Source organism: Anoplopoma fimbria, chromosome 17 (genome assembly GCF_027596085.1).
Source record: "Anoplopoma fimbria isolate UVic2021 breed Golden Eagle Sablefish chromosome 17, Afim_UVic_2022, whole genome shotgun sequence".
NCBI lineage: Eukaryota > Metazoa > Chordata > Actinopteri > Perciformes > Anoplopomatidae > Anoplopoma > Anoplopoma fimbria.
Window position 1 is genome coordinate 28,056,281 of NC_072465.1, and position 18,563 is coordinate 28,074,843.

The 18,563-nt window shown below is 40.6% G+C and overlaps 2 protein-coding genes across 2 annotated transcripts; one reads left to right on the top strand and one right to left on the bottom strand.

Annotated features, from left to right (window-relative positions):
• The first annotated feature begins 770 nt into the window (after positions 1–770).
• On the top strand, positions 771–13,145 carry aldh4a1 (aldehyde dehydrogenase 4 family, member A1). Its single transcript, XM_054616867.1, has 15 exons — positions 771–920; positions 4,841–4,934; positions 5,039–5,131; positions 5,530–5,577; positions 6,287–6,442; positions 7,323–7,472; positions 7,693–7,767; positions 7,923–8,110; positions 8,326–8,399; positions 8,973–9,169; positions 9,898–9,945; positions 10,048–10,200; positions 10,293–10,414; positions 10,813–10,931; positions 11,868–13,145. Exons 1-15 carry the CDS (start codon positions 880–882, stop codon positions 11,978–11,980), a joined length of 1,671 nt encoding a protein of 556 aa, XP_054472842.1. The 5' UTR covers positions 771–879; the 3' UTR covers positions 11,981–13,145.
• Positions 13,146–15,882: 2,737 nt separating this feature from the next.
• On the bottom strand, positions 15,883–17,479 carry LOC129106317 (zinc-binding protein A33-like). Its single transcript, XM_054617702.1, has 2 exons — positions 17,363–17,479; positions 15,883–17,285 (listed from the first exon to the last, which is right to left on the bottom strand). Exon 2 carries the CDS (start codon positions 17,266–17,268, stop codon positions 15,883–15,885), a length of 1,386 nt encoding a protein of 461 aa, XP_054473677.1. The 5' UTR covers positions 17,269–17,285; positions 17,363–17,479.
• Between the last annotated feature and the right edge of the window lie 1,084 nt (positions 17,480–18,563).

Here is an 18,563-nt window from a genome sequence, read left to right on the forward strand (position 1 = left end):
AGAAAGTGAAATAAATAAATATTAAGAGGTATAGAAAACAGATATTTATATAAATGGTAAATTATGATAAAGCATGGGAGATGATGATAAGATAAGATAAATAAGATAATATTAGGTAGAAAGATATTAATATAAAATACTGTACAGAACAATAACTGAAAAAACAGGGAAAAACTATGCTATTATTGTGAATATAATATAATACTATACATTTATTTATTTATTGTTAGTTATTATAATAATAATAATAATAATAATAATAATAATAATAATAATAATAATAATTGTGAGTCATTGGAGAAGAGATCTACAGTTCAAGAGGCTACTCAAAAATAGAACTTTCATATCTGGCCTGTGATTGGCTGAGGGTATTTTAAACGGTCGCTGATTGGCCAGTCGCAGCCCCACCCGTGGAATGTCCCATTTCTCAGAATTGGGAGGGGGGGGGGGTCTCGACAGACAACGCTTCCGTTTACAAAAAAAACAAGGTTAAATAAAATATTATAAAAACTAATTATTACATAATCGTTAAACTGAACAAAAGTAAAAAAAATAAAATGAGCGGGAATGTGGTATTTAAAAAAAAAATAAAAATCCAACCGGAAGCGATAGCACCGCGACACATAACGACTCCCGCGATGACGTAGCTATGTCCCGCCCTACTCCGCCTCTGATTGGCTCACTCCGATATTCTAACCAATCCAATGAAGGAAGGTGGCGGGGAGTAGCCAATGAGAGGCGGAGGGGGGCGGGCCATGCTTTCGGCTCTGCAGGATTTGTATTTTTCTCAGTCAGTCGCTCAGGTGTTGATCTCTGATCAGGTATCGATCTCTGATCAGGTGTGTCGTCACGTCTGTTTGGTCCACCTGTCGTAGAAGCATGCTGCGCGTGAGGACGGCCGTGAGCCAGTCCTGGAGGGGGTATGTACGAGCACGAGCTGCAGACACGTGACTTCCTTCACCTTGTCAAATACCTACTGTGACCTTTGACCTTTTTTATTTTTGTTGCATGATTCTGACTGTATCCTGGTTTCTACTGGACCAGTGTCCCAGTGTAACCAGTGTCCTGGTTTCTACTGGACCAGTATACCAGTGTAACCAGTGTCCTGGTTTCTACTGGACCAGTATCCCAGTGTAACCAGTGTCCTGGTTTCTACTGGACCAGTATACCAGTGTAACCAGTGTCCTGGTTTCTACTGGACCAGTGTCCTGGTTTCTATCCCAGTGTAACCAGTGTCCTGGTTTCTACTGGAGGTGTAACCAGTGTCCTGGTTTCTAGTATACCAGTGTAACCAGTGTCCTGGTTTCTACTGGACCAGTATACCAGTGTAACCAGTGTCCTGGTTTCTACTGGACCAGTATACCAGTGTAACCAGTGTCCTGGTTTCTGCTTGACCAGTATACCAGTGTAACCAGTGTCCTGGTTTCTACTGGACCAGTATACCAGTGTAACCAGTGTCCTGGTTTCTACTGGACCAGTATCCCAGTGTAACCAGTGTCCTGGTTTCTACTGGACCAGTATTCCCAGTGTAACCAGTGTCCACCAGTATCCAGGTTTCCAGTGTATACCAGTGTAACCAGTGTCCTGGTTTCTACTGGACCAGTATACCAGTGTAACCAGTGTCCTGGTTTCTACTGGAGGGCCACCAGTATACCAGTGTAACCAGTGTCCTGGTTTCTACTGGAGGGCCACCAGTATACCAGTGTAACCAGTGTCCTGGTTATGATCAGGTTTTTGGAGTCACCCCCTGGTTACGTGTTGCGTCATCATATCCTGATTTAATAAATCTGAATACCTCTGTAATGGTATTAATAGATCATGTTTATTTAACAGGGATAATAATTATACATTTCAATACTTGATGTCTGATTCATCTTTTAGTCAATAACTAAAAGCTAATGTTCATCTCAAGTCCTTCGGCAGTGTTCCCATAGAAACAAGGATGGCATGTAAACACCTGTCCAGGTTTCTTAACTGGTGGAGAAGTGAGTGACTGAGGAATCAAGACACACCTGTACACAGGTGATCAAACACCTGTTAGAATCATGTATAGAGCAGGCGGCAACTCCGGTTCTGAAGAGTGGAGCCAACACAGAAGTGTCTTAAAGCTGCATTCTCTCTACTGACCACCAGGGGGCGACTCCTCTGGTTGTATAGAAGTCTATGAGAAAATGACTCTACTTCTCTCTTGATTTATTCCCTCAGTAAACATTGTAAACATGAGTTTATGGTCTCAATCTCTAGTTTCAAGTCTTCTTCAATACAGCATGATGTTCATTTAGTAAATGATGCTCCATTTAGAGTCAAACAGACCATAAAGCAGGGGATGATATGGGCCGGGGATTACTGTGATTGACAGGTCGCTGCCGTTACCAGAGACGTATACACCGTATCCACGTCAATCCTCCGCATCACAAATGTATTCAGCTCACCGGTTGCAGAAAAGCCAAGATGGCTGACGGCTGTAATCCAGCTAATGCCAACCTTAAGACAACCACGTGTTACTATTCTTAAACACTCTTAATGTGCCGCTACACGCACTGGTTTCCTGGTTATGACCTTTAACCTTTCTTTTGGGGGGAGGAGGGGTATTTCTTTTGCATGATTCTGACTGTATCCACATTTCTGGTGTGTCTTCATTTCCCAATATGTCAGCCCACAGTGTCCTGGTTTCTACTGGAAATTATACATTTCAATATTTGATGTCTGATTGAAGTGTGTTATCAGCCAAGAAGAGAACGAGCAAGTAGGAACTGTTGTTGGTTTGAGAACATCCTGGTTTAAGCCTGCAAATGGCAAGTTTTGATGTAGATTTGGACATAAGACAGAATTCCTCTGATCTTTTGGTGAACGGTTGGAAAGATATTCAGATGAAATGTTAAGAACATTTTCCGTCTTACAGGGACGTTCTTGCATTTTTGCCCAGCAGCTATTTCGTATTCATTTATCGACTACAGTGAACTTGCAAGATGAGCACAGACACGGTGTTTGAAAACGCCATGGTTGATGGTAGTAGCCCCCATTGTCGCGATAACTGACGACCAGGTGAAAACCCTACTAGCTCTAGTTTGCTGTTGCAAAGATTTTGCCATTTCCAACGTGCAAATGTTTCGCCAAAACAAGTTCCCTCCCGGCACTATTTTGCAAGAGCATAGTTGCTCCATCCTGGGCCAAGACGATTGTCACTGGTTTAAAGACGTACAAACAACCTGTAGCTTTTTGTTCTTCTTCTCCCCGTCCTTAATGAGGCATTACGATGAGTTCAGGCAGACGTTTCTCCAGTGCCTGCACAGCCCTAAAACAAAGAATGGACATAAATGTAGCTATGCAAGAAAAACATCACATCCTTACAGTCATACAAATACATTTGCAGCCTTACATGTGGTGGGTTTTGGTATCTGCCGGTAAAGAATTGTTTGAATACATTTTTATGTGCGTCCTATCATGACACTTGTCGTACAGAGCAGGTCTAGACTGTACTATTTACTAACCGCCGCTTAACGACCTTGGTGCCGCAGCTCTAGCTCTGCCTTAACAAACACTTGGATACAACTCAAAGTCATATTCAGGTTTGAAGAGCCCTACTACTACTACTTCTTCTTCTTTTGCCCTCTCAGAAATGTGGCGGTTTCTCAGACATCTGTAAAAAGACAGTTTGTTATCTTTCTCCCCCGGCGGCCAGGCTTCAGAGAGATTTGGTTGCGTTTTGAGGGAACGCCGTATGTATGAGAATGCCTTCCATGGCCACCAGCTGGCCTCTTCTCTCCCCCCCACCCCGTCCTGTGACCTTCAGTTTAGAAAGTTCAGACCAGTGAGGTTAATCATACATGAATAGAGAGGACAGCGGAGTTCAAGCTGTGATGAAACTGGATGAAGCTAGAATTAATAGAAAAATGACTAAAGTGCAAAAGTGAGTGAAACAGGGCTGAAGCGAAACGCCCGGTCTATTAACATTTAGTTACAAAAGCCCAACTTGACATCTTTCAAATGGCTTGTTTTGTCTCACTACCACTCTAAAACCCAAATATATTCACTTTATTATCACTTAAGATGAAGAAAAAGCAGCAAATTCCCACTTTTGAGCGAGTGAAACCTTTGAATTCCTGCTTTAAAAATGAGGGAGAGTAAATGTGGGCAGATCAGCAGAAAGGATTACATGTCATGTGAGGTGTTGTAGACGGAGTTTAGTCTCACTGGTTCTATTCATTTACAGATCAGCCAAACGCAGACGTAACTAATAACATCGTAGTAAATACTTAAATATCTCTCATGATTCATCTTAGCATTATCCTGGAGATCAAAATGTAGTTTTAATTCCTGCTAAAGCTGCTCTTACTTTCCCTTTTGCACGACAAAAAACAATGAGAAACATGCCTGGAAATATGATCTTGGTTATGTTTTATTAATGCAATTAAATTTGGTTCCTTTCGGTTACCGGTTTCTCCAGTTTTGTTGTTGGAAATTGATTTTTTTAAAAAGGCACTCAGTGCACAGCTTCCAAAGGGAAAAGTTTTGGGAACCACAGAGTGATTACGAGATAAATGTATGGTTCGGATCGGATACAACTCGGATCAAATGGATTGTTTTGGGGCAGAATTCAAGAGGGTCGGGTTGAAACCAGTTCAGGGAGCTCCTGTTTGTTCATTAAAGGAGTTCAACATCCTCCCACCACAGCCGGGACTTTTATGGCCATTTAAAGCCAATTCAGGTCAGAGGCACAGCTGACCTGTGCTGTTTTTCCTGCTGGGTTATATAATAAAGTACATGGAGTTTGACTGAATGAATATAGGTGTCATGTTTATAGTTGAATTAAATACATGTGTATGTGTGTGTTTTGAAGGTTCAAAACGTTCCCTTGTGCGGCTGTGGAGGTGAAGAATGAGCCGATCCTGGGTTTCACCGAGGGCAGTGCCGAGAGAAAAGAGCTGCTAAAGGTTTGAGCCCAAAACAATCACAGAGATGGACTTTTAATACGCCCCGGACAAGAGTTAGTAGAATAAATTCTGTGCCTTTTTTATCTTGATTTTTGTCATCTTAGGCCTTGAACAGTCTGAAGGGGAAGACGGAGGAGATCCCATGCGTGGTCGGAGACGAACATGTGTGGACCAAAGACATCAGATATCAGCTATCTGTGAGTGAAGTCAACAGCTCGTCCTGTAATCAGAGTAAACTGCTGCTTTGTTTGGGACCTCTGGGACAGAACATATCACTACCATTAAACAATAATGTGTTACGTGACTATATTACATACAAGGTCAATGCAAAGACGCGTTTACATTTTTTTTTATCTCGGGCAAGAAATTCGCATTACACTGTGTCGCGAAAGATGGGGACAAAGACACCATTCACACAGAGATAACGACAAGAACACTGCTCACACAGACACCCATTTTATCGAGTTTCCTTATATTAGAATAGAATATATTAATGCGAAGAATTTACAGAGCTGAATTGCAAAATAATTTTAAGTTTCATTATTTTTCCTTGGCAATGTCCTAACTCATTGACTTTCTCTGTTTCTTTTCAAAGCCGTTCAATCACTCCCATAAAGTGGCAAAGTTCTGTTATGCTGACAAGGTAAGTTCCAATTAAAGACGTTCTAGATGTTGCAAAGAACGACACTGATCCTTTAGGCTATATTTATAATTATTTTAATAGTTTTTAACTGGTTTCAACTATTCTAACAAACCCCAATAACTATCTTTTATAAGGCTAATTATACCAAAGGTAGGACTTTGAAATGATGTTAAAATTATAGACGTGACTAAACTCTTTAATTTGACTGTAGGACCAAAAACAAGGACCTATGTTCTGGCTCAGGTCACCAGGATCAACAGCTACGTAGAGCAGAGCGTCATCTGCATAGCAGTGCAAGTCAATGCTGCGCTTATTGATGATAATAATTGATCGCTTTCTCCAGAGCAGTTTCAGTGCTATGTTTTTTGAGTAAGCACTGTTAGACTAGCTCTTCGTTGTCTTTGGCAATTGGTCAGAGTTTTTTTTTTTAAAAGGACTGGGTTCACAACTGATATGCTCTGGATAATAATTCCAAACTCCTCTAGGAAGAGTTGTAATCAGAAAGCAGATCAGCCGACTGGCAGGCTTAAGAGTTTTCTGAAGAAGTTGGATTGAACTTCCAAAGTCAAGAACTACTGAACACTGTAACAAATTCCCCCTCAGCACAGGTTTCTTCTCCACGCCTCTAGTTTTAAGAAAAACGAAAGAATGCCCTAGGAATTAATTTGACTTATTCAACAACCCCTTCTCTTTCACCTGAATGTGACAGGAGCTGATCAACAGAGCCATCCTGGCGTCAGTGGCGGCGAGGAGAGAGTGGGACCTGAAGCCCGTCCAGGACCGAGCCCAGGTTCTCTTCAAGGCAGCCGACGTCATCAGTGGACCCAAGAGGGCAGAGATCCTCGCCAAGACCATGATCGGACAGGTACAGGAGACACGGGGCTAGTGGTGCAGCGGATCATAAAACTCACGGTTCGGATCGGCACAAAAGCAAAAACGGAGCAAATCTAACTTTACGAGATCCCTGATCAAGTATTTATTTTGCCAACGATACTAATTGCCGATCACTGGTGATCCATATTGTTGTTTGATTATAGCAGCTGGTTTACAAGGCTCCAGACAAAAAAACAAATCTACTGTTTTTGCTAGAAAAATAATTTCAACGCTCAGACGTCAGTAAACCATAAAACAATTATAAATGTTATCCTTTTACTTCGTTATAGTAAAAACATCTTCTTCAAACAACTGTATTTACTCATGTTTATCACCAACACTGCAATTTATGAGATAACATGTGAACACATCATGATGACATTATCATTTCCCTTTGCCCACTATTCATTTTCACAGAGCAGAGCCTGAACGCATCATAATGTAACTTAACTGTAATTTAGAAATGTGTGCTTATCTAGCACACGTCTAGGCATTTCTATTGCGCAACAAAAATTCCCCATGCTATGCAGCCGGAGCATCAAAGCTGGTGCTATGCAGCTTGAAAAGTTTTAATCCTCTACTGAAGCCCACCGGCTCACATGTGTCTCGCCCTCTGGTTGGTTGGATTGTGTAGCATTAAAGAAAATATATACATTTAAATTGTAGCTTTTGCGTTTTATTAAATCACAATATCTGTTTGAATTTGATTCAGCGTTCGGCCCAACGCCACTTTCTCTCAAAAACTCAAAAAGTTCTAACAAATTCAAACTTACACTTTGAATGCAACCCATCAAGCATAACAGGAAAAACCTACATATGGAATAAAGCAAACCATTTATATTTCAATTGTTTGTTTGTCTTTTGTATTGCAGGGTAAGACGGTGGTCCAGGCGGAGATCGACGCCGCTGCAGAGCTGATTGACTTCTTCAGATTTAATGCCAAACATGCCATTGAGCTGGAGAACCAGCAGCCGCTAGATGCCGAGGGAAGCACGAACACCATGCTGTATCGTGGACTGGAGGTAGGAACTCATACATCCTGGATTTTTTTTACCCAGAATCAGTATTCTTGTCGTTTATGGAAGAAGGTTTTAAAATGTTCTGTAATGGGACTTTGGAACAGAATCTGTGCTTTATTTGATTATAAGTCAGGACTGGGGGTTTGCAGACCTTTTTTTTTTTTACATTATTGTCCAATAAATGTATATTCACTTCCTTGTTTATCACATTTCTTCCCCTAAGGGGTTTGTAGCAGCTGTGGCCCCTTTTAACTTCACGGCTATTGGTGGAAACCTTGCAGGAACGCCAGCTGTGATGGTGAGCATGTTTATTTCATCTTTGCACGGCTGTAATGAATGATTGATTCTGCTCAGGAGGAATGTATTCAATACGTAGGGCATCCTCAATCAGTCCTTGAGGTCTACTATCTTTGTGTTTTCCTAACACCCTGCTGCTGCTGCTGTTTTTTTCAGGGTAACGTCGTGCTGTGGAAGCCCAGCGACACCGCCATGTCTGCCAGCTACGCCGTCTACAAAGTCCTGAGGGAGAGTGGCCTCCCCCCAAACATCGTCCAGTTCCTGCCGGCCGACGGTCCGGTGTTCGGAGACGCCGTCACCTCCTCTGAGCACCTGGCGGGCATCAACTTCACCGGCAGCGTCCCGTAAGGAGATGTCTTTAAATAAGGAGTCGAAGATAAAAGTGTGGCTTAAACATCACCTCTATTCATTCAAATCTTTAAAAAGTAATCTGTCAATATTACTCTTGTTATGTTTTGTTCTATTCATCGCCACTCGACCATTTTGCACTTTGAGCTGCTGCACAGACACGAAACACAACAGCAGTCGTTTTTTAATTTTTTTTTATTATTTTTTGTAGGACGTTCAAGCGTCTTTGGAAGCAGGTCGCCCAGAACCTGGACTCCTACAGGAATTTCCCTCGAGTGGCAGGAGGTGAGCAGAACCTCTGAAAGAGGATCATTATAATATTAATAACAGGAGAAAACAGAGCAGGGTGTGATGGTTCATACAATACACTCTAATAATATATGAATATAAATATACTTTTTACATCATGAGAATGAGAAGAGGATTTACCCAAATATTCAAAAGTCAAAACGTCAATTTATTCAATGCATACATCAAATAAAACGTGTAAGCTTGACATTTCACATGATAATAAACTTTATTTATTTATCCCTTTCCTTAACAAGGTAACAAAGTGCTTCACAGAAAAAAATATCAGATAAAAAAACAAAAACAACAGATGGATCATAAAAAATGAAATAACACCGGGAGATAAAATCAAGTTAATAAAATGAAATTGCTGGAGAAGAATGACGAAATTCAGCAACATATATAATATATATTAAAGAGGTTTTCTATAAAAACAGTTTTAAGAATGGATTTAAACTCTCCAATGATCTGTTTTGAAGTCAAACTGACTCCAGATCAGAGCCAGAGTCTCACTTTTCTTTCACTGAAGTTGAAATAACCTGTACTGTGTTTTTCTGTTCACACTTTCAGAGTGCGGCGGGAAGAACTTCCACTTCGTCCACAAGTCAGCGGATGTGGAGAGCGTGGTGAAGGGAACGATCCGCTCGGCGTTCGAGTACGGAGGTCAGAAGTGTTCCGCCTGCTCCAGGATGTACGTACCAGACAGCCTGTGGCCGCAGATCAGGGATCAGCTGCTGGTCATTCACCGGCAGCTCACTGTGGGAAACGTGAGTACTACTAAAGTACAGCTAGAGTACTACATTCACCAGCAGCTCACTGTGGGAGACGTAAGAAATACTAAAATACAACTAAAGTACTCTGTTAACAAGTATCTCAGTGGGAGACATGAGTACTACTTAAGTACAGTTAAAGTACTAAGTTAACTAGCATCTCACAGTGGGAGATGTGAGTAGTACTAAAGTACTACATTCACCAGCAGCTCACAGTGGGAGGCCTGAGTACTAATAAAGTACTGCGTTCACAGCAGCACACAGTGGGTGATGTGAGTACTACTAAAGTACTATGTTCATCCAGCAGCTTACAGTGGGAGGCCTGAGAACTACTAAATTACAACTTAAGTACTACCTTCATTAGCAGCTCCCAGTGGGAGACGTGAGTACTACTAACGTACTACGTTCACCAGCAGCTCATAGTAGGACTGTTAGACTAGCATCTAACAGTGGGAGACGTGAGTAGTACTAAACTAATAATTCACAGCAGCTCACAGTGGGAGACGTGAGTACTGCTAAAGTACATCTAAAGTACAATAGGCGGGTGCATCTGCTTGTAGGAGCTCAGCCCCGGCACAGAGAGCAGAAGAGATGCAACAGCGTGACGATAAATTACACCAAAAACTTTATAAAGAACCGATGTCGTCGGTGCTAATCAATACTTTATAATTTATGTTGATAATGATTTAATATTGTTATTGATTAATTATGTTTCTGCCCTCCAGCCTGTTGAAGACTTCAGCACCTACTTCTCGGCTGTGATCGACGACAAGGTGGAGCTTCTTTCAAAAAGTCCTCATTTCTTTTCTTTTTTTTCTCTGTGTTTTTGTGTTTTTAATATTCACTTGTACTTCCTCCTTCGTGTCCTCCCGCAGTCGTTTGCTCGGATTAAGAAGTATCTCGACCACGCCAAGTCCTCCTCCAGTTTGAAAGTCATCGCCGGCGGTAACTGTGACGACAGCAAGGGCTACTTCGTGGAGCCGACCATCATCGAGACCACGGACCCTCGGGACGCCATCATGAGCGAGGTGCAAAACCACTAACCCTAAACCCCCCACCCACCACGCTGAATTCACTAATATTGTTACAAGCATCTGTTTTATGTTTTCGTGTCCTGCAGGAGATCTTCGGGCCTGTTCTGGCGGTTTACGTGTATCCAGAGAACAACTACAAAGAGGTGCTGCAGCTGGTAGACAACACGTCGCCCTACGCTCTGACGGGAGCGGTGTTCGCCCAGGACAAGTGAGACACGTTTATGGTTTTGTAGGACGAGTGAGACAGGGACACGGATTTATCAGGAGTCAGAGTCCATCAGGAGTTTGATCAAGTCCATCACGAAGAAACAAACATAAATCCACTTAGAAAAAAAAGGGAGTGCAGAACTTACCTGAGAATAATCACATTTTTAAGTTTTCTTCAGTGTCAAAGTAATCCAGTGATGGTTGTCTTTACATCCATGGGTTCACTGCATTCAGGAGCTGAATATAGATGATTCAGCATCATTTTTTAATGGCGACAAACAAATATAGACTTAGAATAGCATCTGCAATTACAACGGACAGCTTGTTCCCACGTGATCCTGTTTTAACGGCAAATAAGTTGTGATTCATTCATAAAACGTTTATTTGCTGTTATTGCAGGAATGTGATTGACGAGGCGGCTAAAGCCTTGAGGAACGCTGCGGGGAACTACTACGTGAACGATAAATCCACCGGCTCCGTCGTCGCTCAGCAGCCGTTTGGTGGAGCCAGAGCTTCAGGTAAGAGTTGTTTTTTACTCTTATTTATTTTGTTTTGTTTTGAGAGTGAGAAGGTTGATTGGTTTAATATATAATAATACTAATAATAATGATAATACTGATAATAATAATAGTCGTATTAATATTTAGGATTTATTTAATTATAATAACACCAATAATAATAATAATTATTATAATAACAATATTAATACGAATTGTGATAATAATACTAATGATTATTTTAACTATAACTATACAAATATTTATATAATAATGAGAATTGTTATAATTCTAATTATAATAACAATGATATAATAACAATAATAATTCTTCTTATAATAAAAACAATACAAAATATAATTAATAAAGGCACAGCAGATAGGGATCGATTAGAGCGGGGGGGCTGATTGGGTGTATGTTTGTAGAGTGCATGTGACTGTGTGTTAATGATCGTCTATCTTTTTATTGTGGATGCTGGACGGGCAAAAAGAGTTGATTAATCAAATTTGTGTAGAATTCAAGAGTTCAAAAGTTTAAAAATCAGACAATGTGATTTTCAGGAATTCTTTTTCTCATTTTGTCTCTCATAGTTTAGGTATACCTATGATGAAAATTACAGGCCTCTCTCATCTTTTTAAGTGGGAGAACTTGCACAATTGGTGGCTGACTAAATACTTTTTTGCCCCACTGTATGTTTTGACAAATGGATTCCACATTAAGTCACAGTGTGTGTTTTTCAATGATAATGTGTTTGATTAGAAGTGTAATGCTGATTGTGGGTTTTGATTTCAACTTCATGAGGTTAGTTTTATCGGCAACGGAGAATATTCTACTGGATGCTTTGTTTAGATTATTGTTGGATATACGTCAGAGTTGGTTTTACTCGTCAAATATATACAGAATAAACCGATGTAAGCTTCCTGTTTTGTGTTAAACTGAACCTTCCTCTCCGTCAAGGAACGAACGACAAACCCGGAGGTCCACACTACGTCCTGAGATGGACGTCGCCGCAGGTGGTGAAGCAGACCCACGTCCCCCTCACGGACTGGAAGTACCCCTACATGGGCTGAGTGCGGTGCTGCTGCCTGCTGGTCCAGTCAGAGCCCACCCCGCTGCACCAGCTGATTCTCTGATCGCCACCATCAACAACATGTGGGCTTTCTGTGAGATGAAAGGAAAAGCCTTGAATGTATCCAAAAGGAGCAGAATCTGCAGCAGAGTGGTGAGAAAGTCTTCCATCCATCGAACTGGAGCTCCGTCCCGACGATCCTCTTCACACTGTATCCGCCCGTTTCTGACGCTGCTGGTTCATTAATTAGTTGTTTAATAATCATGTTTGTGGTCAAGACAAACTGTCTATTAATGCTCAACTATATATATATTGTTCAAAATGATTCGCAAACATTTATGCTAATTGGTTAATAATTTGAGTTGTTCTTTTAACTCAAATAAAAACAAAAATCTAGCTTCTGAATTATGATCATTTTCTTACTTTTCGATGATAATAAACTGACACGATACAATAATATCTTTGCGTTTTGGACGGTTGGTACAAAACATTGAAAGATTTTTAGCTTGAATGATTAATCGTGAGAATACCTGATAGATTTGCAGCCCCGCATTGAATTCAAATATTATTTTAGGTCAATGTCGGAACATAAAAAAAGTCTTCCTCCTATGTTACATCTCTGAACACAAAGCCCATTAATGTTTACTGTTACCGTCCATTTATAATAATCTAAATAACTTCAGAGATCTGTGTGAAACAGTTTGTTTCCTCTTTTGTCCCAAATTTGTCGCAGTGAAATATGTCCTATGGTCAACAATTCAGATTATAAAAACAAAAAAAAAACACGGCAGTTATTTGCAGTTTAATTAAAGTCACCTGTAAAACTGTCTTTAAGATTTTATGCAGATGACTTTACTATATATATATATATATATATATATATATAATTTAACCTGCTGTAATTTCCCTTGTTACATGTTGAAATGTCCCTTTGCATTTTTAAAGTGCTGAAAATGTTCATAATGACTTAAATTTCTGCTAGTTTGTCTTTTATCAAACTGTATGAGTAACATATATTTTCTGAAGAGTATTTTGTATTTCATCTCTTGCTGTTCTAAAACAAATGCAGCCGAATTGTATTATCAGAACATGCCTGCCTTAGTAGCTGTGAATTCAGATAGTTAATTTTTGACAATAAATATTAAATTATTAAAAACTTAATTTGGGCTTTTTTTTTTTGTTTGTTTCTTTGCTTTTCTATTATGGCTGGATTATAATTTTCAAACAGTGAGGTGACTTTCCAGGGGCCCAAGTGAAGGTGCTTTAACAAGGTTATCTGCAAATCGCTCTCTTTCTCAAAGTTGTACATTTGTCACATCTCATTAGAATGGAATATCATTATCTCTGAAATTGTGAACAAACCTCCATAAAGCAGTTTACGAATCTGTCATTCAATAAAATAAATATTGAGACCATCCACAATCAACTGCTTGAAATTGGTCAGTCACTCTCCCAGTTCTCTCTAATCTCCCCCATCAGATCTTAATAAATCACTGTCTTGCATTAGGACTCGGACCTGCACCCTGGACCCCCACTTGAAGCTTTGTTTATACTCTATCGGCGCCGTAGCACGAGCCTCCGCAGGCGGCGTGCGAGCTCCAAGTATGTACGGAGGTGTTTATACTCGAAGCGCTGTTCGCTGCATTATTCTCCTAAACACCAGAGGGGGAACAAACATAATTAACCATGAAGAATCAAAAAGACAACGAGTGTATCTCATAGATATGCCCATAGACTGTAGGTGTAACCGGCAAAAAGCCATTAACCAACCTCCATGATGACGAGGAGGGATTGGAATATCTGTAAACTCATATTCATGGACTACTTTATTGCCTTTATTCAAGACCAGTCAAGAAAGAAGTCAAGCATTGAATGCTCGATTTAGAAAAAAAGGTTGAATATCCTGTAAACTATTTACTCACATGAAGGTTTTTAAGAATTACAGATCGATTTGTCCTCTTTTGGATAATCCCTTGACTATAAATTCAGAGGGTCAGGGGGAACAACTACAGACCCGTCTCCAGTCTCCCTTTTCTGTCTAAAATACTGGAACGCACTGTTGCCTACCAACTCAAAACCCACCAACTGACTCCAGGAACCATTTAAATCCGGATTCAGACCTCATCACAGCGCAGAAACCCCCTGATCCAAGTCACCAACGACCTCCTCCTCTCCTCAGATGACCACTTCCTCAACATCCTAGAACTACTTGACCTGAGTGCAGCGTTCTTCAGAAGCAAATGGTTTTTAAGTTTTCTTCAGTATCAAAGTTATTCAGTGGAAGTTGTCTGGACATCGATCGGCACACTGAAAACAGGAGCTTATGAATATAATAATGAAACATAATTCATAAGTGTTCTTTGAATGGAGACAGTTTGATTAAATAATTAACGCAAATAGACTAAAAATGTTTTGAAAAAAGTCGTAGCTCAGTTTTGTCTGGTAACGTCTGAAATAGACATTTAGATTCTGACCCGACTGCATCTGTACAGTCGGACTGGGCGAACACTTCATGAACACAACACATGAAGTAATCAAAAGGATATATATGAATTTTATTGCATAATCACTGTTGATATTTCTCTATATCATTACATAACATTATAGATAGATAAGGCGAGAACACATAACTATATATAGACACGCATACATGTATGTACATATCTATGACATTAATATTCAATATTTATTCCAGAACCCTTTGCACCCTTGCACTCTTTCTTTTTTTTATACCTCTGTGTCTATTTCTATAGACTCTTCCTGTAAATTGTTGTAGGAACTGTGTGAAACATTGAGAGCAATTTAAAACCACAGTCAGATAACATTTATGTTCACTAATTTGGCTTTTGTCCTCTTTTGATAATCAAGCAGGAAGTGCAGTTGAACACACGGGAAGTTACATTACATTACATTACAGTCATTTAGCAGACGCTTTTATCCAAAGCGACTTACAATAAGTGTATTCAACATAGGTATTCAAGAGAACTACGAGTCACCAGAAGTCATAAGTGCATCTCCTTTCTTAAACAAGCATCTAAGAGCATAAACCAGAGCAAAAGTACAGAAACAAACTGATACGAATACAATAAGTGCAACAAACTAATACAATAAGTGCTAAGCGGAAGGCTCAGGGTAGTACTTCTTGAAGTACTTCTTGAAGTTAGAGCAGATTTAATCCAAACCAGAGTTGGTATCAAAAACGTGGGTTTTAGCGTCCAGTTTAAAACACAGCCGATGAGTCTTCAGTGAATTTAAAACCGTCTGTGTGTGGCGACCCTCAGTTAATCAGATCAGACTAAAAATGAAGAAGAAGCTGAATCATCCCAACATGCTGGTTTCAGTCTCATCAGGACTAAATGAAGACGTCTAGATTGGACAGAAATGTCAAAGGAGTCCGGCGTTTCTTCTATTCGACTACATCAACGCTCATCGCTGGTTAAACAGAGTCAGACAGTGAAACTCTGCTGAGTCCTCCGAGCTGGTTGGATAAAAGTTTCTTGCAGATGGTGGCGTCCGATCATCCTCTTGTTTCTAACACGTCATCAGTGCAGCTCTGCTCGACCTCTGAGTTTGTTTTGAGGAACGCATCAGAAAGCTGATTCAGATCACTGAGAGCTTTATCAAACTGTCTGTATTATTGCTTTTATTCCACTGACCTTTGAACACCTGCAAACCACTGTTTTACTTTTCAGCTTTACATCACTGAATGTTAACTCTCATTCTGCTAAACTGTTTTGTTCCCTTTATTTCCTGTTACTGTTTGCTGCTGCAAATATCTGATACACAACATAGATCAAAAAAGTTTAACTTGATTTATAATTTGTTTTCTCATGCATGTACACAATCTACATAAATATAAGAAAGAGTTGTTGACTAATCACCACCTTCAAACTTAAGTCTCTATCAGACCTTTTTTTTTGACACACAGACCTTCAGTGGTGATATCTTCAGTTTATCTCCAGTTTCAATGTATGGAAACATCCTCTCAGTGAAGGTGTGTGTGAAGGTGTGAATGTCTGTGTTAGTATCAGGATCAGAGAACGACAACTTTCCTTTGTTCCATTCTAGATTCACTCTGATCCTCTGGAGCTTCTTCTGAACTACGAGATCAGTTGGTGGAGCTGGAGGTGAAGATACTGAATATTTACCTTTAAAGAACTTCATTCTCAATAATCCAGACTGTATGAGTCCCTTCCTCTGGACAGACTCTGCTAACACACCCAGAGACCAGTCTGTACTGTCTCCTACATCGACATCCCAGCTGTGAGTCCCTGAGTTAAATCCTTCAGAGCCCAGAACAGAGCAGTGAAGATCAAACCTCTCTGGATTATCAGGAAGCTGCTGTTTCTCTTCTCGACTCAGACTGATCACATCCTCAGACAGGATGAGGTTTGGCTGAGCAGTGTTTAGGTTCGGAATTAGAGGAGTGTAGGAGACCATGTCCTTCATCTTGTTCCAGATGTTGAAGGTCAGGTTGCCCAGGTGTTTGGCCTCGTCTATCAGAGCTCCTGAGAGCAGCTGTGGATCCTCCAGCAGGGGGCGCTGCTGGACTCTTTCCACTGCAGCCTTGTAGTTGTTGAGGAATGAGACGTCTTCAGCTCTCAGCTCGTCCTCTGTGGCTCTGACTGTGTCTGAAAGAGCTGCTATCTCTCTGCTCAGAGCCTCCATCTTCTCCTTCATCATCTGACTCTTCTGCTCCTCTTCCTCCCTCAGTGCAGCCAACCTGGCCTCCTCTTCCTCCTTTAGAAACTGGTGGAGCTTCTTAAACTGATCCTTAATCTGCCTCTCTGTGCGTCGGGCCTGGACCTTCAAGTGTTTTGCTGTTTGATCAAACTTCACTTTAACTCTTTTAAAAACCTTTAACTTCTCCTTTAAGGGCTTCAGAGTTTCCTGAAGTTTCTTCTTCTGTTGTCGAGCAGCTTCATCGATGGGTCTGAATCTGTGGTTGGTGTGATTTTCTGAATCTCTGCAGACGAGACACACTGGCTGCTGATGGTCCAGACAGAAGAGTTTGAATTTCTCAGAGTGCAGACTGCAGAGAGTCTCTGAAGATCTCTGATCTCTCTCCAGTAAGAAGGAATCACACAGGTTCTTTAACACCAGGTTACAAGGTGGGTTTTTCTTTGAAGATATTATCTTACAAACTGGACACTCCTCTGTTTGTTTCTCTCTCCACCAGCTCCTCAGACAGTCTTTACAGAAGCTGTGGCTACATGACAGAACAGCAGGATCTCTAAAGACTTCATGACAGACCGGACAGCAGAGATTCTCCTCTGATCTGGAAGCCATTTTGTCTCTGAGTGAAGCTGAAAACACAGAAAGTACATCAGTCATGGCTCCTCTCCCTCCTCTACTAACTTCACTGTTTTAAAGTCAAACTCACATTCAGTGTGTGGAGTGTCAGCAGGTTGAAGCAGCAGTGTTGTAGTTTTCCACTTTTCTCTCCTGAAGATGAACTCACTCAGAGGAAGTTGTTAGTTTGGTCTGAAGGTGAATCTGATCGTCTCTCTTTCAGTCTGTGTGTCTCTATAGTGAGGAAGAATCACAAACTGTTGGTCTCAGGTGAGTCAGGTGAGGGGTGGAGCTTTGTCAAAACCTGCTCTGCTAAATGTGTCACCTGTAACACAGAGGTGTGTTTCATTCCACAAACACTAACCACACCTCTACAGCTCACCAGTAAACAGGTTTTACCTCATATTATTTGCATAAGGAAATAAGGACATTTTCACCTTCATGGGCTCATAAAATACCATTCAGCTGGGCTGAATAATAGCTGCTATGGAGCTTTTACCTGAAAATCTGTATCTTTCAGTTCAACAGTTATTTGGCACATTTGCATTAAAGTGTAATTTAATAATTTAGGGCACAAATCCCACAAAACCAGATGAGATTAAAGTGTCCCTATTGTGTTAGAGAAGCAGAAAAGTTTGCTGTGCTGTATATGTAGAATTTAAGCTGCATGTTGAAAGATCCTGTAATGATAACATTACATGTTTTATCCAAAGAAAATCAGATCCTGTAATGATAACATCAAAGAACAAGAGATGAGATGAAAATACACAGTATACATAAATATAAAAACATGCATTGCAACTAGGTCATGTGTGTTGTTTACATGAAACATGACTGATTAGAACCATCATCTCCACAACCAGAACCGGTTCTTGGATCAGTTCCTGTCTTCAACTGCCAATCATTTGGCAAATCACCCAACCCTCATGTCAAGCCTTGAAATTGGTGAAACCCCAAGACTATGTTAGAATATATTCATGCACCTGGTGCTAAAACACCTTGTGCCAAAAGATGATGATTGATTGTGGTTGTTTTATCTTAGACACTTTGGTGGCAAGAGGAGCCGAGCTGTCGGCAGATCAGCAGCGGATGGTAAGTTGGATCATGTGTCAGGAAGCAATATGAATGTATATTGAAGGGGAACTGGTCTGGCTGAAGAACCTGTCCTTGAGATTGACATTCTGACCCTCTGTTGGGGAGTCAGTTGTCCAGAGTTGTGTTCAGAAGATCTTTAGTGCCGTCAAGCTGAAGAAGTAGTTCTTTCAGGCTTGGTTTGGCCTTGAATCAGCAGA